Consider the following 26,136-nt stretch of genomic DNA (forward strand, 5'->3'; position numbering starts at 1 on the left):
GGAGGGAGAAATCGGAGGAGGAAGAATAGGGCCGAAGAGGAAGGAAATGTCGGGGGAGGAGAGAGGGAGAGTTACCGGGTTTCCGAAAATGGAAACCTACAGTGGTAACTTTCCATATATATACTTTTTTATCATGAACAGTAACTTCCACATTTTAAGCTATAACTTTCACATACGAACTCCAATTTTTACGTACCACATATGCACGCGCTCGGTTTAATGTCCTCTACAACTTTTATGAAGGAAATTTTCTCAAATTGTTAACCCATAAAAAGTCAACTTCTAGCACCCCCCTAAAAGATAAAAACTGAAACCGAGGACAGCAAAACATAAAGAAATTCACTTCGACACAGATCAAGGATAAATCGAAGACGGGGCGTAACAAGACTGCTCTTGGGTCTAGGGTTTGAAGATTTTTTGTTTGTCCTGCAGCGCTAGGGGTCGGTGAGGGTTCTCTTCGCCGCTGATGGGCTGCTGCCGGATGGGTGTTTGAAAGCTAGACGCTCGGGGAGTTATGGAGAGAGGTTTTTTGGCTCAAGGTTTGGTTGGGTGGCGGGGGCTGGTTCCTGATGATATCTTAGGCATGGTGGTTGTGTTGTGCAAAGACGGTGGTGTAGTTCCTGACGGTCTAAGCGGCGGCATGATTCCTGAAGGTCTGCTCGGCGGCGTAGGTCTTGGTAATCTGGGCGGCAGCGTAGGGTGGTGCATCTTGGCAATGCTAGGTTCGGTCATGGCTTGGTATTGAGTGGACGACGTGGCAGGACAGCAACGGCGGTGGAAAGAAAGGAGCTGCATGGATCTGCACAGGTTGGAGATGACATGTGGGCTTGCTCAAGCCAAGTCTTGTTGGGCCTTTGCCTTTTTTGGGCCTCTTCTCTTGGAGTTGCCCTCTTAGGCTTTTGATGTAGGCTAGGGTGTTTTACCCTAGGCCCATTCTTATGTTTTTAGTTTTTATCTAATTACAATAACTCCCTTGTTAGGAAACTAGGCACTTGTGTATAGGTATCTCTAGTGCCTCTAGAGTAATACCAAATGAGAATTTCCGCAATGTCTACGTATTTGAATGTATAATAAGTATGTTTATTGTCTATGTACCACTGTGGGTACTATCACTATCTTCTTATCTGTCTATAGATGACAACGGAATGATATGTAACTACCTATTGTGGCTTATGATTAATATATTAGCACCCAATCTGGGTTTGATTAAAAAAAAAAAATGTAACTAGCATGTCCCTACACTACATATGTGTGGGTGTTTTTTTTTTGTAAGAAAGTGAGGTGGTTTTTTTTTTTTAAATGGAAAGTGGGTGTTTTTTTAACCCAAGCCAATAACTACTATTTTATTTTGAGGGTGGTTCCCTAGTTATTACATTTTCAAAGTTTTTTAGTATTTGAGGGTTATATCCGTCATATTTCTCGGTTCTGGAGAGAGCAAGCTTTATTCTCTTTATTATAGTAATAAATAATTAATTTTTTTATATAAACCCATTTAGAGCCTAAGTAATGGGTTAAAACAAATTAGTCTTCCAACTAAGACAACATTATATTTATTTAAATATAACGCATTAATACATCATGTGCACGTGGAACAACCTATTCAAATGATAATTTCATGCAACTCATTTTTCTCGTCTTGGCAATGCTTATAGCGGACGACTCATAGCGTTGTCCAAAAAAAAAAAAAAAACTACTCAGCCATCGTGAATCACATTGCTGAATAAATTCCCCCAGTCAAAGTTTTTTTCACTATCAAAATTGACTTGTAGCAAGAATCGATAGACTGATGAGACTCTTGAGTTCATTTTAATCAAGTTGGAATAGACCCGTTGATAATGATAATCCGCATATATCCTAAGTTCCTAACTCATTTCTCCACCCTCTTATTTCATAGGTGTACACCTCTCACTAGCCAAAGGCTCCTGTGAATCACGCCCAGATAAGTTCCTCCACTAAAGAACAGCTCGAACTCATTTCTCCACCCTCTTATTTTATAGGTGTGCACTGCGTACGTACGTAGCAATGTACACCTCTCTCACTAGCCATGGGCTCTGTGAATCACAGCCGGATAAGTTCCTCCACTAAAGAACACTCGAATTGCAGGTTGGTGTCCCCATATTTTAGATGAGTGCAACACCTGGAAAGAGAGGAGATTCCATACATGGTTCTTGATGAGTGCAAAACCTGGAAGGAAAGGAGATTCCATACATGTTCTTGATGCCTTTCGTTTCTGCACTTCATTGGTAAAATGACTCGGAGGAAACTAGGCTAGGCATTTGACAAAACAAAGAGAACAAGAGCGCGCTAGGCCAGGCCACAGAGTGATTCCTTCCTTTTCTTCATCAATTAACAATTACACTCGTTATTCGTCTGAAATAAAATCCATACAATTTTCGCAAATAATGACAGCATCCAAATGCTGTACGGGACTATAATGAATCGGGTTCCTAAAAGAAGCAAATGGAGCCCAATACTTTTGATCTGTCATCGGTCCCTCACCAAACAAAATCAATCAGAATTGAATAGAGAACCTAATTTTGGTGACAGAATCACTACCCAATTAAATGTGAATATAATAACCCAATTAAAGTAGATTTCTTTAACCTGGCCTAGAGAATCCAATTTTGGTGACAAAGTTAATGTGCACAGTAAATTAAGAATACAAATTACCTGGCCACCAACCTACTTGTGTCTTGTGACCAGGTTTTACCACTTTACAGATCTAAATGTAAATTAAAATAATGAGCAAATGCTAAAATAATCACCAAATTGTCAAAAGACGACAAAAGCAGTGAATTGATGTGTGTCTCCAAAAGAATACAAAAGAACCAATCCACAAGGCACCACCACCACCACGAGCCAGTAAAAAATAATAAAAATAGAAAAAACAAATGGTAAATAAATATCCAATTCTAGGTCTCTAAATAATGGACAGAACATGGTAAAAAAAGATTAAAATAATAAAGGACAACATTACAACAACACCGTCATCATCTCTGTCCTCCTCCTCATCTTCTCTTCCTCTCTAGAACCACAATGCCATGATCACACCCCATCCCAATGCAATCGATCCAACCATGTAATGCACCTTCTCTGCTCCACTCTGCAATTTTCCATTCCACAAATTTCAATTCAGAACCCAATCAATAAACAAATGTCAATTTAATTTTGAAAACCGAACAAGGACAAATATATTTATTTCTATCACAGGGTACTTGCTGTAATGACGCTCTGACAGACAATTTGATTCGTTTCCGTGGGTAATTAAGTAATTTACCATACTTTAGCCAACCCCACCTGCCACCGACGGTGGCGCGTGAAGTAAACATCCCATGTTCCGGATCGGCTCATTACCAGATCTAAAAAGACTTCATAGCGTTGTTCTTGCTTACACGCACCGACGCGCGCGTGGGCAAAGAGCAACGGAAAACCAACAGATTTACCGTATCTGTAAGAACTAAGAAGAAGTCTCTATCTGGTAGCAAACCCGAAAACGGTGCTCAGTGAGTGAGTGAGTGAGAGCTAGATCTGTGTGTCAAAACAATTTCGCTAGATTTGGAAGCCGAAGCTCCAGATCTGGGTGCGCATTGCGCACACCGCGTCAAATTAGCGAGAGAAAAAAAAAACAGACAAATATTTTTACCTCATCGGCTGCGGCGCCGGAAGGACCGGGAGATGAGGCTTCAGGGCTCATTCCGGGGGTCTCAGGTGGCGGTGCGGGTGGACTGACAGTCGCTGGACCGGGAGAAGCTGAAGGAGTCTCGGATGTTGGAGCCGGAGCAGCAGGTGCGATGGAGGGAGGAGAAACCGGTGCTACGGGGACGGCGGTTGGTGTGGGAGCAGCGGTCGGTGGAGATTTGGCGGGAGGAGTGGCGGGGGGTGCGCTGACCGGAGTTACGGCCGGTGTAGGTGCAGCAGTCGGCGGAGATTTCGCGGGAGGCGTGGCTACCGGAGTTGGAGCGGCGGCGACGGGGGTAGGTGGAGCGGCGGTCGGAGCTGAGGCCGGTGTGGCGACGGGAGCTGGGGACTTGGGCTTTGAAGGAGCGGCGGATGGTGATGTGGTGGGGGCGGGAGTGGCGGGAGATTTAGTCGGTGCGGAAGCTGGAGTGGCGGTAGATTTAGTGGGTGCGGAAGCCGGAGCTTGACCTCCGACGCCGGCGACGATAATGCAGATGAAGGCGAACGTTAAGGCGGTGCTGCGATCCATGGCTGTAGCTCACAGTCGCAGATAGAGATAGGGAGAGAGAGAGAGAGAGAGAGAGTTAAGAGTGAGTAAAATGAGAGAGAGTAATAGTGGCGACGATAACCGACAGCATATATATAGGCGAAAAGGCTCTAACGGGAAGTAGAGGGTTAATCTGGACCGACAAATACGGTGGGACCCGGGGATAGATGGGACCTGACTAGCCGTTGGATGAGTGAACAGAGACTAAAAGAAGGTTCGGGCTTTCCCTTCCGGGGGGGGCCAAGGTTGTATAATGTGGCGCTGAAGTATGGACTCGACACAGACTGTCTGGGTCCCACTTGGGCCCATTAAGTAACATTAGGCGCATGTGATACTTAAAGCTATGAGGATTTGTTGGCATTTAAGAACCAAAGATGGGCCATAATCACACGGTGTCCTGTCTCTAATCACGGTTTTCATTGTGCTTAATCTCTTCACGTTTCACAGGTTGGGACTTGTAGTTTTGATTTTTAGCATTTAAGGTCCTCTAATTTGGTTAATCATATAAAATCTGATCACAAATGGAAGAGTATCACAGTTGATTCAATGTCCATGTTATAGCCCCCAACATTTTTATTTATTGTATTCATTCTTTATTTTTGGGTGAATCAAAGTACGTCAGCCAATTTTATAATATTTAGCAAGCAGTATTAGAAACGACACACTCTTGAAGGGTCGACAGATAGGGTCGTCCTTAGGACATACAAAATACCTATTTTAGAGAAAATAGAACCCCATATTTCCAGATATATCCACCTGAAATTCACGCACCTTATTTCTAACAAAACCTATAAAGCTCAAAAACACTTTAAATAAATATAACGACTGAGCATCTAGATTTCGCAATCCAAAGGAAATTTATATATTGCTAGTAGATGAGGGCGCAAATTCCTCATCTATCATAATAAAATAAAAAAACAAAATGAAAAAAGCATCCCGAACCCTAGCAAAGATTCAAGCCAAAGCCCATGAAAGGGCCCAAACCCAACTAGATCTGCTAAGGACACCCCAAGCAGTGGCTTTTCCCATAACCACGCCGCCGCCGCCGTCCTCATTGAATCCCTGTAGCGACGCATCCCAACTTGTCTCGCGAATCAAGATCCCAAATCTGACTCTGATCTCTGGAGGCCTAATTAGGTCTTCACTTCTACCACCAGTGCTCCATAGCAGAACACAAGCATGAGCTCGAATCAGGCATCTAGATCTAATCCCGCGAGATCCCAATCTTGATTCCGACCCTAGTATACCAGCCGACACAAACAGAAGTCGACAGCAGAAGCCGATCCCAATGCAGTTCTCAAGAGATGATCTCAATCCCAAGCCCAGCACCAGGAATAAGGACTTCATTGTAGTAGTCTTTCGACCCAAAACCAAGTCAAGAACACAACGATCTGCCCCTACCCCAGTAACCAAGATAGACGGCGCCTGAACCGACGCCGGAAGCAAAGCGCCCCATCTAGAGATCAGAGCACCACCGAAGAAAAGAACCCATCAGCCCCAACAATTCAAGGAGACACATTGACGGAAAACACCGTCGCCATGATCCTCAGGCCAACCAAAAAAGATAAAGGAGAAGAACCCCGCTCTCCTAGCAGCAGTAGCATCACCAAAAGTCATAATGAAGAATTTTATCGAAGACGGAAGTCGTCGAGCAAACCCTACCAGAGCTAGGTCAACTATAAAGCGAACACAGTATTCAGTTTGTATTCATTCTTTATCACTAGTCCATATTCTCTTTATTGGAATACTTTATTTGAAAAATAAAATTCATGCTTCTTAAATTACAATCCACATTTATTCTTTCTTTCTTTTGTTAAAATTTTTGCAAAAATAAAATAAAATTGAAGTTATTAAAAAAAGAGTGGATTTCACTGCCAAAAATTGTAAACTAAGGAGTGTGGATTTCACTCTAAAAAATTAACTTAAAGGGAAAATTTTGTCATTTTATAAGAATTTCAATCAGAAATGAAAATAATAAGTGTAGATTACAAATTAGAAAGTTTGAATTTCATTCTCTATAATTTTTACAGTTTATAATAAACTTTGATATATGTTTATCTTAAAGTGCGCATCAACCTAGCCAACACCCCTACGTGTTATCCTCTTTGCTTGGCCCTTCTTCTAAAAAGATGTTGTATAACAAGTGTATAATGTCCACTCAAATATTTATGTAATTTAAAATATTAAAAAAAAAAAACATTTATGTGATTTAGTTATGTAACACATCATTTCATTATCATTAATCCATTAACTCATATAGAGTATGTAAGTTATTGTCATGTTTTGTTTCGTGAATTTTCTATATAATGATCGGTTATATATTTTTTTTGAAGAAGTCAAATGAAGCCGTAAGAATTAAAAGAAAAAATCATGGATGAAAGTGAAAGTTAAGGCAACTTAAAAGGACTGAAATGTAAAATTGAAAGAGATTAAGGTAGAGGCACTGGACTGACACAAGTCCACTTAAACACGCTTTGGCTTTGGCTCGTGACTTTAATTGTATCTGTTTTTATGTTTTTTTTATATTTGTACAAGTGGGGTTTTGTTGACAGCTGGATGTGTTAAAAGTAGGGTTACTGTCCAGGAATGACAACCCAATAAGTGGAAGCCACGCCAGTGGCCGTAGCAATAATTGTGTGGTGGTTAAGTCACTTTAGCCCACCGCCACAACCGTGGGGCCCCGCGGTTGTACCGTTACTGCGTCCGAAGCCGTGAGCTGTAAGCGCATATTTTGGCAGCTGGATTAGTAGATCTTCTTCCCTTTTTTTATATTCAAAATTAGCAAAATTTCTCACCCATTAATTTCTTTATTTTAGTTTTGAGAAGAATTTCTAGATTATTATTATTTTTTTTTGGGGTCTAAATAATATTACTCTCTGTCGCGTTTGTTAGTTTGTTACTGTCCTTGACATGACACATAGGATGACAATGAGGAATGAGCTGGGTACATTGAACACACATGATGCTTGATCTTAATGTTGTTTGAAATTATATGATTGGGGCATAATTGATCGTATAAGTTTGGGGACTTTGGTCCAATATAATTGATTATTCTTCAAAGAAGACCTACTCTAGGGGTGATTTACATTTTTTGGGTCAACTGAGAAAAAAGATGTTGAAAAGACAAGTGTAGGCCGTGCTCTGCTCGAGTTTAAAAGCATCAAATTTCGATGGCTCAATGAGGAATGATTTAGCAACTATTGGGTTTGTTATTCGTAATTTTGATGGTAATCCTTTAGTAGCAGCTTGTAGGTCGTTGGTTTCTACGACTACTATAGTGGCAAAAGCTACGACATTACGTGAGGCTTTGCATACTGCTTTCCTTCAAGGATTCAACAATATTATTGTCGAATGAGACTCTAAGCTAGCTATTGATTGTGTTCGAGGCTCAGCCACCGTTCCTTGGTTTATCAAGACTCTAGTTGAAGATAGTACAGTGTTAGCGGCAAAAATTCAGTTTATCATCTTCTGACATATTTATCGAGAAGCAAATTTTGTAGCAGATCATCTGGTTTCTTTAGTCTATCACTTTCATACTCCACGTGTATGGTTTTCTTGCTTACCCCTCTCTGTGTTCCCAGCGTTTCATTTGGATCAGCTGAGAGAGAATGTTTCTAAGGGTTTTGTTTTTTCATTGTAAACTTTTTTCCAATCATTAAAAAAAAAATATATATATATATATATATATATTTAGCTTGAAGGAATAGTATGGCAACATCCAAATGGCCAAATGTTGGTATGGTGATATCTCTCATTCATCAACACCTGATACAGTGTAGTTGAATCACTTACAAACAAACTATACCATGTGAATATAAGAATCTGACAATACTTGTAGATCGGTCATTGAGTTCGTGTTTTTTTCCGATATCCTGTTTTTAGAGTATTAAGAGCAACTTTAACAATGCTAGCCATTTTTGAGTTTAATTTTAGCCAAAATAGCTAAAAAGTCATTTTGGCTAACCACTTTTAGTGGTCTATATTTTAGCTAATTTTAAATTTATATAGTTTTTTAAATGAAGATTAAATGGTTTAAATGTATTTATAAATTATATAAAATAACTCAAAATGAATGTTTTAAATTATAAAGAGTCTCATATCGCTCTCTATATTTAGGAGCTAGATAGCTGAAAGTTATAATGGATAGTCATTTAAGAGTCTGGTGCACCTGCTAAAATAGATAAAAAAGTTAAACACTTAAACATGCTCTTCAAAATAGTTAAGGAATCAAAATAGAGAATCTGCTAAAAATGCTCTAAAAATATAACTTTTAAGCTATTACCTATTCTTCAACAAAATGTTGGTGAAAGTTCTAATTTTGATCTCGTCCTCGTTTAATAATAGTATAATACTCAGTCAAAAATAAAAAATAAAAAAACAATCAGTATTTTGGATTTTGGCCTCTGGTATTTGATGGGCTTCTGCAAACCCAATGGCAGTGTGTTAAGACCCAAATTTTCTTGGAGTCTAATTCTTCTTTTGGGATGGATTTAGTAGCCTCTTAGCAAAGCTTGAGACACTGATGATTCTATTGAGTTGGTGGGCTGAACGAGTATAAATGAGAGTGAGTTTGGAAAGCCACTCCTAAATCCTAAGTTTATAGGATACGTTCAAATGTGCAATTTTCTATGCTCATCTTCAAGTACTATTAACTAGCTGCCTCTTCTCCTCATAATCGGATCTGTCAAACATATACAGTTATTCTAAATATTTCCGAGCCCATAAATATATTGGACATAAGTTATACGGTTAAACGAGGTATTGTCTAATTAATTTTCATGCACACACAACCTCTAAAACGTGATCCGGAAAACATAAGGGTTCAATTTGCAAAACTACATTGTAAGATTGATTAAGAGAGAGGTAAAAAGTTGATAGCAATCATCCTAATGAGATGCTCGTTAACAGTTGATCAGTAATTATAATTCAAATAGTTTTTTTGTTTTCTTGCCTCATTAAACCAAGCCGTAGCCAATAGTGATGAGCCTGTCTCACAAAATACACCAGAAACTACAGAAGTGTAAGAACAAGGGAAGCACATGCATCTTTGATTGTCAAGAAATTCGAACAGAACAATGACAAAATCATGAGTATAATCAATGTTAAAGGCTTTCAGAATGCACTTGGTCATAGGAAGAAATGCATCATTTGCTTTGTGGCCAATTCAGAAAGGCATCATTAAATCAATTCAGCACAGCTATAAAGTAGAAGTATCGTATATAGTGTAATCATGCTTTCCTTAGATCCTTCATATGGCAGCCGCATTTTCTTGAAACCAACCCAGAGTTGTACTTGCACTTTGCCTTTTTTGAGTTCAGCATAGCTAAAAAGCCTGCACCCCAAGCAATTTTAATAATTGTTTGGCTTGATATGACCAAAATAGTTTACTTCATTTTGAAGCTAGTTATAAAAACGAATGGAGCATATGATGTCTGGAATAGTTAAAAGTAACCCTTACTAGATATATATCAGTATTGCAGTATATCACACCCTTTCTGGAAAATCATATATACTAGCCAATATCTGGACCTTAATTTCTTGTTAAAACTTCAAAACACTTTGGGGCAGATGATCACCCAGTGCTTAACATGCAGCCAATTACCAATTCAGATATTAAGAATTAACTACCCATTTGGCTGTAGAACTATAGTAGAGCCGTAAATTTGCTTCACTTTTGTCTTCCTTGTTTTAGCAAATTTAATGAATGAATGGAGAAACATGTTAGACGCACCCCTTTTGAGGAAACATGACAAACAGTAGTACCTACTTCTAGTCAATCATTAATTAGTGTGCAGGTGGTTCTGCACAATAGAACTACTTGGTTGTCCGTGGTTCTGCACAATAGAACTACTTGGTTGTCCTCATTATCCTCTCCATCTACAGTTTAAAACGCTATTATATATAGATTTTCCAAAAATTCTTGTATTTTGAAAACATCATGTTTGAATTTGATTCACACTCAAATACGTGTATCAATTAACATGTATATGAATGATTAATCATAATAATCGAACAGTATAATCGAATAGTATCATAATAGACAGTTTAACATATTATGTTGTCAAACTGTTAATCTAAAATTTATCATTTCTTTTAATTGTCTATAAAAATTACAAATTATATATACTTCTGTTGGGTGAAGTGGATGTATAGAAGAGACTATCCATCTTTTCATTTACTACAAGCAATGTTAAGCGACTTCTTTTGAGGCCTCCACTGTCAACACCCAAAACCTAACAGAGCTTAGCTCCAACTTCTCTTCACCGAACCATGGAATCAAAATCCCAAACCAACAAGACCAAAAAGACTCCCAAACATCCCTCTGAGCCTGTGTGTACTAAACCCTCTTGCTTCTTCTGCACCATGAATGAACCAAACCCTTCTTTCAGAAAATCCAAAATCATTAAGCTCTTCAAGGACTTGCCTCTCAAAAATGACCAAGAGCAAGTCCTTGCACTAAGCTCTCTCTGGAACATAGCCATGAAGCAACCTAACGACCCTGAATTCCCATCGCTTGGAATTTTCGAATGCATGGCAAAGCTCATCAACAAAGGTATCAACGACAAAAAGTGGCTGCTTAGCGACCAGAACATATACATCCCTTACTATGCTGCTCATATCGTTGGCTCTTACACCATGAACAAGGCTCAGTTTGCAGAAAAGGCTTTGAAATCCGGTGTAGTTCTGCCTCTAATGGAGTTGATGAGAGGTAAGATCACTTGGGTTGAGCAAAGAGTGGCAGTTCGAGCTCTTGGTCACATGGCTGGTCATGACGGGATCGTTGAGTCCATTATTGCTTTGAAGCATGAAGTCAAGATTGTCGAGTTGGCTATGAAGATAGCCTCTACATGTTTGAAGAGGGTGTACGATGAGTTTATCGGATTCAAGCACTCGAAGAGATTGAAGTACCATTGTGATTTGATAACAAGAGGGCTTGGGGGGGGTGGAAATTGAGAGCAGAAAGGCTGAGGAATGGGGTAGTCAGCTTCAGTGCTGGTCCCTAAATCTTCTCAACTGCTTTGTGAGCAAAGAAAGGTGTTTAGGTTTGATTTGCAAGAAGGAATTCTTGGTTGAAGTTTGTGGGATTTGGGGTGGTTTAGCAAATCCAAACTCACCTGGTGGAATTGGGTTGTTGAAAGCACTTTGTCAAACCAAGTTTGGAAGACAAAGTGTGGCAAATTCACAAGAAGTTATAGAGAGATTATGTAGTCTCTCAAGGTCTTCAGATGAATGGAAATTAATGGCAGTTGATTGTCTTTTGCTGCTTCTCAAAGACCCCGAAACCCGAATCAAAGTGGTGGAGATTTCAGTTGTGTATCTTGTCGATTTGGTTGAAATGAGAAAACCAAAACTAGGAGACAGAATCACACAGATGCTTTTGCAAGATTACCATAAAATCAAGTATGGGGACTTGAGATTGGGGAGCAAGAAAGCTGAGAGAGCATTGGAGGAGATATGGGATTTGAAGGTTGAGAGAAAAAAGAAGGAGAAGTTAATGTCAAAACAAGAAATCAGAGAGAGAAAATCAATGGTAGGAAAGTTGAAAAAGCAAGGGAATATGAGTTTTTGGGCAGGGAATATTGAAAAGGCTGTGATTGAATACTCAGAAGCGTTGGATTTGTGCCCTTTAAAAATGAGGAGGGAAAGGATTGTGGTTTATAGTAATAGGGCACAGTGTTACTTGTTGATGAAGAATCCAGAAGCAGCCATTAGTGACACAACCAGAGCTCTGTGTTTGTCAACCGGTGCGGCGAGGGTTCATGGTAAGAGCCTGTGGAGGAGGTCACAGGCTTATGAGATGAAAGGGTTGGCAAGGGAGAGCTTGATGGATTGCTTGGAGTTTGTCAATGGAAAATGTTTGATGTCTGAACAGGGGAAAGGTGGGAGGATCCCGTACTACGCTGCACGAATGATTAGCAAGCAGATGAGGCCCACGTGGATGTATAACATACCTGAAGAGGACTTCCCTTTTACAGGTAAGCCTACCATTGTAGAAGAAATGTTCACTGAAAGAAGGAGAAAGGTAAAGAAGGGGAGAAGAAAAGAAAAGGGTGTCAATGTCAATGACAAGACAGGGTAGGAGATTTTTTACGAGCGTGGTTTAGATATAATTTTTCTCTTATCAATTAATAACATAACAGTGAATTTCACGTGGATATTATTATAGAGAAGTTATGTATAACCACATATCATATGTAAATTAGTAGACATTGCAACTGCCTGTTAAATAAGAACTCAATCACATTTCGTGTTAATTTTTGTGAGAATAATAATAAAGCTTTGCGTGAATTTAGATATATTTTTTCTCTTATCAATTGATAACATAACAGTGAATTTCACGTGTATATTATTAAAAAGAAGTTATGTATAACCACATATCATATGTAAATTAGTAGACATTGCATCTGCTTGTTAAATAAGAACTCAAACGCATTTCTGTTAATTTTTATGGGAATAACAATAAAGCTTTGCTTGAATTTTGAATTTGGGTTCTACAGGAACAACAACGTCAAAACCAAACCTGTCTTTTTATCCTCCACTTTCTAAAGACCTGCCAGCTTTCTGCTTTTCTATTATCTAGATTAACCACTTTCGGACACTTTACCTACTTAATACCATTATTAAACCTTGATAAATGACTTGGTTGGTTTATATGCAATTCTGCCTAATATTAATTGCGTTCTTATGTAAGAAAAAGACAATTATTGTATGGATTCACTATTAGTGGAGAGATTAGTATATCGGTGGTTAGACACGACACGCTAAGCATATCTCTGATTAGATTTGTTTGACAAAGCTATTCCCCATTAGGGGAAAGAGCATTATTTGACACCTTAGATTGAATAGTTAAATTGTTAGTGACCTAGGAGGAAGTTTTTCGGCTTCATGTTATCACATTCAAAGAACACCAATTCGAATTTGATGTTAGTGCTCTATTTTATGTACTTTTCTATTTGAACTAGGTTTGTTTATAGCCAAGAACGTAATTGCATTACCATCATGTAGTGTAATATTGTAATTGGAATCAGGGTTTGAAATATCTGCGATATTTCTGATTTATTCTCTGATATCTCCATTTTTCGATGGATCTATATATATTAATCTTATCTTCCGTTTCTATGAAATTTCTTCGACATCGTTAAATATCCCCTATATATTAGATATTTGGGAGGTATCCCCGATAAAGTGAATAAATATTTGTAAAATCTGATGAAAAAAATAGAAAAAAACTTAGTAATGCTCTAAATACAAATTTGTGTGAATAGAGATCACCTCAAGGCAAATCTAGGTGAGGAGAAATACCCTCAAGGCGATTCTGGGTGAGAAGTAATTCTCTAAATGCAAATCTATGTAAGGAGAGATTTGGTACTATGTAGTTTGTGACTGTGCCTGTAACTTTGTATGTAGTTTGTAACTCTGCACTCTGTAGTTTTTTTTTTTTTTGGTCAAATAGCTAATTCATTAAAGGGAAACAAATTACAAATGTTGATGTGCATAAAGAAGCAAAAGTCCTAAGCTTGGAGGCCCAATAGACAAAACTTAATTAACCTACACCAAACAGAAAAGAGAAACAAACTGAGGCCCAAAAGCCCAACAACAACCAAAACAACCCTAGATCTAAGCCACAAAAAAACTGCCACAGAGAGACCAGCCGCCATGGCTGACCACCAAGCTGTAGAGAGAGAGGCATCGACCAAAGCTTCACTTCCGGAGGCCAGAGGTATGTTCACCATCATTCTCCATACCCGAGCAGTCTGCATAAGAAGGAAAGAGGCACCAAAGGATATGGAAACGGCAGTCGTGGTGGTGGAGATCTCCGATCAACACAACGCCATTGATCCGGTGACGTCCACACACATCGGTGGAGTACCGGTTCGGTAGCTATTCCTAGGTGTAGAGTTAGGTGTATATACCTTGGTGGAGAACGAGTGTGAGGGGACTGTGGAAAAAAGAGAAAAAGATGGGATAGAACATGAGAGATGGAGCTGTATGAGGGTGAGAGAAGTGTAAGTAAAATTGGGCAGTTGAAGAGGAATTGGGCTGGGGTAAAGAAAAAGATAATGAAACTGAGACATAAAGCCTCAGATCTGAGACAAAACTTAGAGAAAAACACACCACATAGGGTGGAGAAGCTGTTGACTGACTCTTAAAACTGCAGAGAGAGTTTTCTCGGTGAAAAAGAGTGGAGAAGCTGTGGTTGAATAATAGAAAGAAGATAAAGGTTCAATTATTCAAATGAGGCCAAGTGACTCCAGATAGTTCTGATGATGGTGGAGAGGGTGGAAGAGGAACATGTGGTAGAGGTGAAAGATATGAATATAGACAATCTTCTGTCGGTAAAGGATTAAACCAACTTACCTTTGAAGGTAATTTTGATCATATCACCCAAGATGAAGACCACAGAGTGAGAACAGCTAGTCATGGTGCTCAAGAAAAGACCCGATATGGGAGGAGGACTAGAGGTGCAACTAATGATCAAAATACCCCATCTGATGTTTCTTTAATTGCCTTAAATTTTGACTTTATCAGTTTAAGCACAGAGTGCAGTGGGATATCAAATAAATCTCATGAAGGTAACAATCAATTTGGCTATGATGCTTATGGATAATATAGAGAAGTATGTGATCAGTCATCCAGTTGGATTCATTCTCATTATCTCCTTATAAGGGAAATAGTTGACAGCTATAAAAAGATCTGTAACTATCATGCTCATCACTGCAATTCGTATGGATCATATGTCTTGGTCTGATTATTACATTTTCATAGACCAGCGTGCAGGTTTTCCACCACCTAGAATCTCTTTTTGGATGCAGATAAAGTTGACATTCATATGCATTTATACGTAATTCTAATAAATTGACTCTTTCAAAAACGATATATTTTCTCCTATATCCCGATATCGCCTTTTTCAAAGTTCTGATAGTAGATACTGGTACTTAAAACCTTGATTGAAACCAGTTGGCAAGCTTTTCTTAAAGCCGTCGCAAAACATAAAAAGAAAATAAGATCAAATATAAGCCAATAATGCATGAACCCAATTCAAAATTTGGGATTTATTTGTATCTGATATGTTCAGGTTGATGTGCTTGAAGAAAACAAACTAAACAAATCAACATGACAATATCCTAATATGATATGAAAAATTATTCCTTGTGAATCAAAACGATGGAAGCAAATTTATTGTGATCAATATATTGAATGTTAATCAGAAAACAAAGAAAATTACATATTATTCTAGACAACTGTACAACAAATAAACATAGAGCACGCATTTAAGCCGGTGTAAGATTTGCAAGCCTCAAGCTGATTGATTTTCTCTATGCAGAGTAAGACCCAAAGAAAAAATTGTTTCGATTACATTCTCGCTTACAAACTGCTGCAAGAAAGTCAAATGTACAAAATCAGCACAATTATTAGGTGAGAAATGATTTCTTAGATGGTAACAATGACCTACTGATGCAGTGAACTTACCTCTTCAGGACTGCTCAAAGCTCAATCATTATAAGTGCTTAGAGCAGCAACAACTGAACCTGTTGTTTGAAGAGTCGATCCCACATCCGGATAATCTTTCAAGGATGATGTTACCTTGAGAGATGGATATAACCAACTCTTGATCGAATCCACGAAACTGTTTGGATCAACGTTCAAAATGGCTTCCCAGTCCACCTGTAAACCTTGAGGGATAGCTCCTGTGAACTCCATATTAGCAGCAAGTAGTAGTCCAAGCATAACCACGAACCCAGCAGCTGCGGATCCTCTTGAAAGGGGCATAAAATTGTACCTGAAATGCAATTATATGAGTAATACACTTTCTGAGGATAAGACAAGCATGCCATATCCAGCCACACAGGTCGAATGTTATACCAGTAATATGTCATCCTTAAAATTGCATCTCTCACTTTTTCAAGCACATTGAAGTCAGTAGACCCATAATTTTCACCGCAATAAGCATTGCATATATCCTGCCAGTGCATCCAAATGTTATTAGTTTATTCAACCAAGCAATTAAATCAAGAGGATCACTGAAACACCGACTGAAACAGGAGCAATGGCTCATATAAATCTGCTTGTTAACAAAACTAGCTAAAACCTGTTCATTAGCACCGGCCTAAAGCCCAGTTTATCCGGAAGACTACCATGTTTAATATCTTTCTCAAATACCAATTTCTGCTTATATATAAGTGATCAAGTTGCTAATCCGGATCTAGGGACTTTTAAGGCGAGAATGCTCCAAAAAGAATTTGCTACAACTCGAAGAAAGGCACCAGCATGGGAGTTCACAATATAATAGATCTTGGTAAGCATTAATTACAGCATATACAGATAGATCTTGGTATGAGTACATATCCCCACTGACCAACATAATGCTTGGGAAGATTCTAAAAATAGGGGATAATAAAAGGTATTCCAGGCACTTCCCATGTATAATATTTAGATTTATGTATTTCTTCCTACACAATTCACTGCTCGTATAAAAGATCCAAGGATCAGGCAATGAAATGTAAAAATTCCCCCGTGTTGCTGACATTAAGAGGCGCAAAATTGCAGGAAAAAAAACACATGAACATGTTCCAATTGAAGAAGCCACTCATGTAAAAATTCCTAATCCAGTATCAGAATTAAATATAAATAATCAGATCATGCAGATAGGTGTAGGGTAACATACTTCCCATGCCATTGCCATTTCTGCATCAAATTCATCCCATCTAGAAGGTGTACAAGGTGTTCTGATTGCAAAGTCATATCCCTGCTCCGGCCTACAAAATTGATTTTATGTATCCAGAAATTTGGGAACAAAAACATTGATTAAAATGGAGAATAAAATATAAACAAAAGAAATGGAATAAAGGAAGGGAAAGTTGCAAGACGAAGAGTTATAGAGCTATACAATTTTACGAGGGTAATCCTCGTCCCTTCAAGATACTTCCTGAAACAGGCAAAGTAAACCACAAATTAGGGTTGACATGCAATTATTTTTATTGTGAGAACATCAAATATTTGAGATATGCAAGTTTACCCCTCAAAGGCAGTACTATTGCACCAAGTCGCCAACCAGAAGTCCTCACCAACAGCCCTGTACAGATCAGCGCAGGATTTTGCATGCATAACCTACATATGTAATTGCACTAGCAATCAATATCCCATACATCGAAGACATAATTTTTCAAAAATGGGAAAGCTACAACTCCAAATTGAGCCAGGCAACAGTTTTCTCGAGAATGTAACAATCAGCTACTGTCTGACAGTAACATTGTTGGTGCATATTTCAATAACCAATTCTCCAAAAGCCAATTTTCAGAATTCAAGTTCAATTCCAACTGAACCCATCCAATCCACACCCACAACTTCACAAACAGAAAAAACAAATCTACAAAAGGCCCAACCATCTTTGCAAAAATTACTCTTGCCACAGAATGCTACTGATAGCAACATTCTTCATGATTCTTGCCAAAAATAGATACCACTCGTTACTGCTGGCTGTAACTCCCAACCCCACCCCCCCCCCCCCCCCCAAAGGAAAACAAATTATGCCTCCTGTTTTTGAATAAATGAATATGTGCATGGCTCCTTTTTTTTATTGTGAACTAAAAGTGGCAATATCACAGCATTCAAATATATTCCTGCAAGTATGGTAAAATAGAACATGTTTCGAAAGTATAAATGATGGATTGAATGAACTCACATCTTGCAATTTCCCAGATAGATCAATCAGGCCATCTAACTTGTTATGCACATATTTTCTTTCCTTCATGATTGTCTTTGCAACATCAAATGTCCTGCCACATTGACTCAAGTGATGAGAGAGAGAGAGAGAGAGAGAGAGTTCAATAACAAATAGAATAGTAAAGACCCTTTACCTTTCAAAATTTGGGAAATAGCGAACAACTTTTGCTTGTCCAAGGATAATTGGTGTATGAGACCCAAATCCAGCATTAAACTCTTCACTGAATTAAAGAAATGTCCATGTTCACATTAGAAAACAATTTGATTCATTATTTAATCATTCAAGAAAAAGTGAATGAAATTGAGTTCAACATGATGTCCGATGGGTATTGAGCATGTAGATGATTAGTATATGAACCAGCACACAATGTACCTTAGCTTGTTAATCCACACAACAGGATCACAAGGTTCAGAAATCTGCCGCCATTTGACAGCCACTGAATAAACATCATGCCATGACATCATAAAACGGCCAGTTGATTTTGACTGCGTAATGCCATATGAAGTTGAGTCTGAGGAGGTGCTAGTGCTACACCCAGCACCACCTCTATTCTGGCTTGGCAAATTGATTCTTTCCCTTCTCCTCGGTCTCTTGCCATTCTTGGATGTGCTTTTAATTGAGTATTTCCATTCCGCTTGAAAGGAACGCCACGCTTTTGAAACCTTCTGTGCAACTTCAATAGCAGCCAATCCTGCCATACGATGCTGGGAGACATAATACGAATAAAATTAAGAGAATTATTGATTGAATAATCAAAGCTCTTTAGAAAAGAAAGGAAAATTAAAGAGCCATTGGCATGCATCAAGTTATATACTTATATACATGTTTGACCCCAAAAAAAGTTCTATCTATGTTGAGTTGGATGCTTCAGACAAGAAAAGAATGCTAAATACTACCAACATAAATGTCTAATTAATAATAACCGTGTGAGGATTTTAGAGTTAAAAAAAAAAAAAGTAGAGAAACAAACTCTGGCACTAAAATGGGTTTGAATGCATCTCATCATCAAATCTATTCTAGGAACTATGGTGTCTCAATAATGTGGACAAGCTCCGCAATATTCCATGAGGACATAACTTGAGTCTTGCTTGATGCACTTGTGGTTAAGAAATTTGCAAACACTACTGAATAATAGTAAATAATAGAGCATACATACTATTTTAATTTCTACACATGGTAGGTGAAAAATCCAGGGGCTCAAATTCACTGCAACATCAAAATATATATATATATACACACACAGGCCCGATCACAGTCGGACGTCCGCACTATCGCTAAAGTGCGGACGTCGACGCAGCAGCCGCTTTCAGGCCGCGACGGCAGAGCGGGGCTTGCCAGACGGAGGCCGGAGGCATCCCAGACGGCTTCTGGGCAGCAATCGAGGTCAGGGTTGCAGGTTTCTGGGCAGCGCTGCAAACCGGTTGCCGGCGACTCCACCCGACGGCAGACTGGCTTTGCAGACCCCTGGCCTCCGTCCAACAAGCCGCGCCGTCGACGCTTGATCGAGGCCGGAGAAGCGACATCCGCACGTTTTCTGGGTTGCGGATGTCCGCTCTCGAACGGCTCTGTGTGTGTGTGTGTGTCTAAGTTGTTCAAATTTTGTAACAAACCAGTTCAACTTTTCCTCAAGCCAATGGGTTTGATTACAGAAAATAAGGACCAAAACACATTGAAAAATAGCAAAGAATGCAAGTAAGAAGCCACAAAAGTGGAATAAACTTCAAACCTATAATTGACATTGAAATCACCTGTCGCCTATTTGGTAAGAAACCAGGGCAATCATATTGGATTTTCTTCCCAATGCAATCAGCAGCTTGCAGAAGAGTAGTACTCTGCTTTGTGACTGAAAAATCTAGCTTTTTAAGCTTGCTCTTCTTTAAAGATTCACGCAAGGGGGGTTGCCGGTAAACCTTTTCGCAAACATTCTTGGGGTGCAATCTTTTGCACCAGTACTCCTGAAAATTTGATAACAAAAACACAATATATACATAAAACAGGAGAATTGAAAAAAAAATGGGAACAATTTGTTAATGATCCCTAGTTTATTAATTTAGAAGAGTACGTTTTAACCTCTGTTTGTAATAGCATGGTTGGATATATAGCCGACATAAAGTGCTTTTTCAACACCTCATACTGATCTCTGTGTTTGTGTGCAACTTAATCAAGAGGATCTTCCATGAAACTGAAGGTAAGGGTATCTTGTGGAAGAACTACAGTAACATTTTAACCATAGCCTCTCTTTAGTAGGCCAAAAAACACAAACATGATTTTGAGACTTCACATTTCAGCTTCTTCAATTTCACAATTAGTAGATGAAAATTTTCTAGCAAGAGATAGATGATTGTTAATTTTTTCACATTTCAACCTCATCAGTCACACAGATAGTTGCTAAGAGGTTTGGAATAGCTTCCACAGTAACCAACTTACCACTTTATACTTCATTGATGACATTTCATACCTCATATATTTTATATTATTACTTACAAAATGTCAGTAATATCCTTTATTTTTTGGTATTATTGTGCTAAATAATGGATGTTTTCTGAACTGACAAGCATGTACCAGACTCAAAGGATTTGACAACAAAAAAAAGAACAGAGAATATCATAATCAACTGGAAATAAATGAAATATAATCTCCACAAGTCATCACCTTGAAAAGAGAATCAATATCTCCATCAATATCAAACCAGACAAACTCACTGTTGAGTTTTGATGCCGTGTACAGAGCAATCTCTTTCTGAAAGAAAAACAGAATCACAAATTTCAAGTCCTATCATACAGGTCAGGATAAGAAATGACTAGTTTGACTTCAAACTTAATACTTTGTCAAGAATCAGTTTTACTCATGCAAGCAATAAAAATGTTTAATCTAATGAGTAAGAGAATGAAATGCAAAAGAGATAAGTGTCCAAGGTTGCAGTATCCATATGATATATGATGGAAATGCACATCTAAAAATGCAATAGTGCACAGAATACTTTTGAGTCCTTCATATTACCAATTACATAGTCTGATAGTCCTTAAAAGTGCAAGACATGGACATAATACAAGACATACTAATTCAAATCAAAATAAACCTGATAAAAAGCCAGGCATTGCAGCACAAACTTCTCCCTTGAGTCTAGTTCCAAATCCAGCACGGCATCATAGTCCTTGACCTGCGACCAATAGATCAATGTAAAATGACTAAACATACAACTGATATTCCAAATGAACCAAAGAAACATTATAATACCGCTGGTTTATATTCTCCTATTGCATGGTAGCAGGATGCCCGCAAATACAGACACTCAATATTTGCACTCTCAATACTCAACCCAGTTGACAACTCTTTAATAGCTTTACTGCAAAATAAAATCCAGCAATTAGGGAAACAGCCTTTATCCTGTATGCAACTTGCAACAAGAAGATATCATAATGTCTGTAAGACATCTCTATAAATGTGGCAAACCACTATCCCAATCTTGCATGCCATCATGGAACTACAATGATAACAATTCATCCCAACATACTAAAATCTACCGTGTGCTCAGAGACAGATTGATATCCAAAATTATTTATGCTCCACAATATCAGCAAACGTTTTGCGTGTACATACTGGTTAGTGGTTATGTCATACAGCAATGAATTTCAAAGATAAAATGATTTGGAAGCACATACCTATGTTCTCCCATACCATGCAGCAGTAGACCTCGCAAATGATATGCTTTGGCAAACCTTTCACATTTAGGAAAACATATGTATCTTAATGTTAATAACAGCCTCTCAAATCAGAAACCTGAAGGTAGGGTGACTTAGTACAGAAAATATGCTACCTCCCATCAATTTGTAGAGCTTGCTGAAGACACTCGAAAGCCTTGTTTGGGTTTGCCATATCTTGATAGAACTGCAACAATCGACATGCCCACAAGAATAATGTTTGTTATAACCGCTCGATTGAAATCCACCAAAATGGCAAATCCTTTTCACTCTATTGTTGCTATAACTGCAACTACCCACATTGCCCATGAGAGCAATACTTGGTTTAAGTATATAAATGCTTGTACCAATATGCACCTATCCCCAGATTCTAATGTCTACATGAGCACTATGGCATTACCGAACCATTGGTTCCATGAGAAAGTGCATCTCATTAGTAATGCTGCCATTGAGTTGAGGAATAAGGATAGGCAAATAGATGAGCTACACAGAGTGCTTCATGCAATTCATTTGCCCTGGGTAAACAAAGGGGTTTCTCATGGATACCTGGGTTAACTGCACCCATGCCTCAAGGAAATTCCGATCCAGCTGAATTGCTTTTAAATGTGCCTCCTCAGCTCTTTTATATTCACCAATAGAAGATAATGCCAAACCCTAGGGAATTTAATAGTAGTTTAGTCAAAAGAACACGATATTTCCAGGACAACAAAATCAACAGGATTTCAATCTTTCAGACTCACCAAATATGTGTATGCAGATGTGTTATCCTTATCAAGTTTCACGCAGGCAGATAGGTCTTCAACAGCAGTATAGAAATCCTTGAACTTGAAATTGGCAATACCTGCAATAAATTACAATGCCAAGTCACTTTCACTTACCTGAGATCGTCTATTAACATAATTCAATTTGGCCATTAATAAACATGTATACATTATGATTCCTGACACATGTGGTTATATTGAATATCATGTTACTAGCGTTCCCATAATATCCATGTCTTACATAGTAAACTTTCATTCGATAAAAGGTAAGAGTTCCAATAACTAGAATTGCAAACTTCTACAGCTATTATACTATCAATTTCTCTATAGTTTGTTTGTGTACATATGTCTTATTCTTAAGTTCTTAAAAGGACTAAACCCAGATAAGTGGTAAGAAGATGCAGATACGCACCAAAAAAAGTACTTAAATTCCTATGATACAATTTTATTAAAAAAGAAGAAAAAAAAAAGGTAATAAAAACAGAATGCTGAAACATAACTATAGATGAAAAAAAAAAGTCTTGGGGTTGAGCAAGATACCCCTTTCATGAAGAATATCTGCCGAATTTGGTTCAAACTCTAATGCCTTCGACAAATCTTCAATGGCCTGGAATTATGAGGGAATAAAATATGCAACACATATATGTCACTACTTTTGTCATAACAAGCAATAAAAGCGTTTCATCACTTTACCATATTAAGTGAGAGAAACGGTGTACAGGCAGGCCAAAAAACTATTTTATTTTATATATAAAAAAGATTTCTTGCCAGTTTCTCTAGTACCAACTTTTTTCCTCATTAAACAAAAGTAAATTCTTGTGCAGATGAGAGCTCTCCACTGATGATAATACAAAACATAAACACACAAACCTTAATAAGCAGCACAAAATTACAAAGAGAAGAAAAATTGAGAGTGGCATAAGCACCTCGGTAAATTCTCCAAGGGCAGCTCGTGCCTGCCCTCTCCGTTTCCATGCCTCAGCAGCTGATGGATTTGTTTCCATGGCCTGAAAGATAAACCAGATCAACTACTTGCATGTAGAACCAAACCATTTTTTCTTTTTCTGTCAGATATTGTCTAGTCAATACCTTTGTAAAATCAGCTATTGCAGCCATAAGTTCTCGTTGGAAAGCATATGCTGTTCCTCTTCCTATTAGTGCCTCTGGATAATTAGGATCCTCTTTCAATATCTGTGCATATGGTTATACAATGCTCAATAAATTGCTAATGGAACCGCAAAAGAATAAACTAAATAAATAAATCTCTGACCTCTAGACCTGCTCTTCCCATCGACACACCAGTGAAGAAAAAGGGAAAGGAATGGAACTGATGAAAACTAAAGATGGGAAGGCAAGAATCACACAGAAGACAAATTTCAGCAGGACTGATATTGCGTGAAATTTTACCTGGTCAAATATAGATATGGCATGAGGATATTTCCCTTCATTAACCTGTGAAAGAGGTACATATATTGAACAGAATATCAGGCTTATAACACTGCCAATTGATAATGGACTATCTGTGTGTCAACGGAAAAAAAGTACCAAATGAAGGCCTTGCAACTTACCTCCGCTATACCCCTTGACAGTCGAAAATCCACACTTATCGACTTGGTCTTTGAAACTCTAGTAAAGCAGAACTTTTTATTTCTCTTGGACTCGTCACGTATGTCAGATTTATTACTTAACTTGGGCGGTGTGGGGGGAGTTTCAGCTAAATCACTTGATTTACTACAAATCATAGGCAACTTGTTGCATCTATCACTTAAGTCATTACATGCTTCAGAGTCATTACTCAATTTTCCCTCAATATCATGATTTTCATTCATCTGGCTATCAAACTTCTTCTTCCCTCTGGCTTTACCACCTATACCATTGCATCTGATCTCATTGGACTTGCTCTGAACCTCAGATGTAATGGGTGATTCACTGAAGCTATCATGGTTTCCATTCATTTGGCTATCAAGCTTCTTCTTTCCTCTGGCCTTATCAACTTCTCCATTGCATATGTTATCATTAGACTTGCTATGAACCTCAGAGGAAATGGTTGATTCACTGTGTAATTGGGATTGATCACTCAAATTACTCTGATCTGTACAAGTTTCACTTGATATCCCATTCGCATGTGGTGTAGATTCAGATACAAGCGTAGCCGACACCACCTCTGTTACATGGTTTTCGTGTCCACTTTTATCCCGTTCTGCAATTGATAAGAGCTCTTTCAGCTCTAGCAATTGCTGCAGATCTGCAGACTGACGCAATGCATGCTCATACCCTTGCTCCCAAACCAAAACAGCATCCTCTTTCCTTCCAAGAGCAGAAAATGCACGACCTGAAGGATAAAGATTCCAAGAATGACTTAGCCAGGACTATTATAGTGATTCATCTACTGATTTATTTACATAGATGTAGTTAAAATTATTAAGAAATAGAACTTAAAAAATATAAATAAATAAAAAATAATAATCCTTTGTTTACTGCGAATTGATATCCAAAACAGCATTGTAAATTTGTAATCCTAATAACCTGAATTTCAGCTAAATTATGACTGCGGTTTCAGTGACATTTCGTTTCACATTCCTCCTATCACTATATTATCAGTTTATCAGATACTTGCAATCAAAATTTTTGTTCTCTCTTTCAAGCTTAAATGCATCTTCATACACAATTTGGAATAAACAACTAATAAAAAAAAGAAAAAGATCAAATAGTAATTCCGATCAGCTATCTAGTCACTTAATCACAAATGCCATACAAGTGTGCCTCTGTGTGACAGTGTGACATCACAAAATGGAATATCTGTAATCAACTGCGCACCGAGGAGTTTAAATTTGTATAATCCACTTTCCTTATCAGCTAATTACTCTCATTATACAAATTTAATGAGAAATAACTGAAATCTGCAGAGGAATAGTAGCTCAAATTTGCGAAGAAAACCTTTGAGGATGTAAGCTTGAAGCAGCGCGGGGTCGAGCTGAAGCGCCCTATCACAATCCTTGACCACATGCTTGTGCAGCTCCAATTGGCTGTAACAGAAGGCTCTGTTGCTGCAAACACCAACACTCTCAGAGTCAGAAAATCGAACAAAGAACCGAAACTCGATTACGAAAAATTGAAGATCGGCGAGGCTCGGAATTCGAGAGAATTGACGGCCAATTGAATTGAATTCAGTGAGAGAGATAGAGAGTAAACGAACGAACCAGATGTCCTGGATTGAAGAGGACTGGTTGAGGAGCGAGTCGAGGACTCGGATTGCCTTGGACCAGTCGCGCGAGCTGCAGAGCTTGGCGAGCTCGACTCGCTCGGAGATTGCTGCCATTTGCGGTGGCCGGAGCGAGTAGACTCGGACGGATCGAGCAGCGGCACTCGGTTTTCTTCTCTCTCTCTCTCTCTCTCTCTCTCTCTCTCTCACAGGCTCACAGCTTCTGGTGCTTTGTTCGTTTCTTCGCATCAACGGCTCTGGCGGAGGAGAAAAAGTTGTGAGGGGGGTTAAATTAAAAGACGGACGGGGGTATAATGGGAAGAACGGGTAAAGTAGACGAGTGGAAAAGGAAAACTGAGAAAAAAGGACCCCTAAAGGAAAAGGTGAGAGAGAGGCAAAGTTTGACGAGTGGCTGTTGATGTGTTTGGAGAAGTGCGCCACACGTGTGCCAAGTCTTTGTTTCTGATGGGCTTCTTCATTTTGCACTCCTTTCTTGGGTTCCTTGGGGCCTATACTAATTC

The 26,136-nt window shown here is 38.5% G+C and overlaps 2 protein-coding genes and 1 pseudogene across 3 annotated transcripts; 1 reads left to right on the top strand and 2 right to left on the bottom strand.

The window, feature by feature from the left end:
- Nucleotides 1–2,758: 2,758 nt before the first annotated feature.
- Nucleotides 2,759–4,296, bottom strand: LOC112189955 (lysine-rich arabinogalactan protein 18). The gene is made up of 2 exons (XM_024329360.2): nucleotides 3,644–4,296; nucleotides 2,759–3,103 (listed from the first exon to the last, which is right to left on the bottom strand). Exons 1-2 carry the CDS (start codon nucleotides 4,205–4,207, stop codon nucleotides 3,026–3,028), a joined length of 642 nt encoding a protein of 213 aa, XP_024185128.1. The 5' UTR covers nucleotides 4,208–4,296; the 3' UTR covers nucleotides 2,759–3,025.
- Nucleotides 4,297–10,371: 6,075 nt separating this feature from the next.
- LOC112189218 lies at nucleotides 10,372–12,506 on the top strand (annotated as a pseudogene).
- Nucleotides 12,507–15,351: 2,845 nt separating this feature from the next.
- LOC112186626 (suppressor of RPS4-RLD 1) lies at nucleotides 15,352–25,881 on the bottom strand. 2 transcript variants are annotated; one of them, XM_024325096.2, is made up of 24 exons: nucleotides 25,614–25,881; nucleotides 25,351–25,460; nucleotides 23,982–24,745; nucleotides 23,821–23,865; nucleotides 23,503–23,604; nucleotides 23,340–23,420; nucleotides 22,954–23,020; nucleotides 22,393–22,493; nucleotides 22,199–22,306; nucleotides 21,769–21,839; nucleotides 21,614–21,670; nucleotides 21,189–21,297; nucleotides 21,031–21,111; nucleotides 20,604–20,690; nucleotides 19,700–19,906; nucleotides 18,324–18,655; nucleotides 18,085–18,171; nucleotides 17,910–18,003; nucleotides 17,244–17,335; nucleotides 17,115–17,153; nucleotides 16,893–16,983; nucleotides 16,091–16,188; nucleotides 15,698–16,007; nucleotides 15,352–15,599 (listed from the first exon to the last, which is right to left on the bottom strand). In XM_024325096.2, exons 1-23 carry the CDS (start codon nucleotides 25,862–25,864, stop codon nucleotides 15,719–15,721), a joined length of 3,363 nt encoding a protein of 1,120 aa, XP_024180864.1. In that variant the 5' UTR covers nucleotides 25,865–25,881; the 3' UTR covers nucleotides 15,352–15,599; nucleotides 15,698–15,718. The 2 variants fall into 2 exon arrangements, with proteins under 2 accessions (XP_024180864.1, XP_024180863.1); XM_024325095.2 differs by having other exon boundaries at nucleotides 15,352–15,602.
- Between the last annotated feature and the right edge of the window lie 255 nt (nucleotides 25,882–26,136).

This window comes from Rosa chinensis, chromosome 2 (genome assembly GCF_002994745.2).
Source record: "Rosa chinensis cultivar Old Blush chromosome 2, RchiOBHm-V2, whole genome shotgun sequence".
NCBI lineage: Eukaryota > Viridiplantae > Streptophyta > Magnoliopsida > Rosales > Rosaceae > Rosa > Rosa chinensis.

Coding starts and splice junctions, on each gene's coding strand:
- LOC112189955 (XM_024329360.2), bottom strand. CDS start 4,207: ATGGATCGCAGCACCGCCTTAACGTTCGCCTTCATCTGCATTATCGTC. Junction 3,104..3,643: donor CCGGCGCCGCAGCCGATGAG/GTAAAAATATTT, acceptor GGAAAATTGCAG/AGTGGAGCAGAGAAGGTGCA.
- LOC112186626 (XM_024325096.2), bottom strand. CDS start 25,864: ATGCGAAGAAACGAACAAAGCACCAGAAGCTGTGAGCCTGTGAGAGAG. Junction 21,112..21,188: donor TAGGAGAATATAAACCAGCG/GTATTATAATGT, acceptor TATTGGTCGCAG/GTCAAGGACTATGATGCCGT. Junction 16,984..17,114: donor AGGATTACCCTCGTAAAATT/GTATAGCTCTAT, acceptor TCAATTTTGTAG/GCCGGAGCAGGGATATGACT.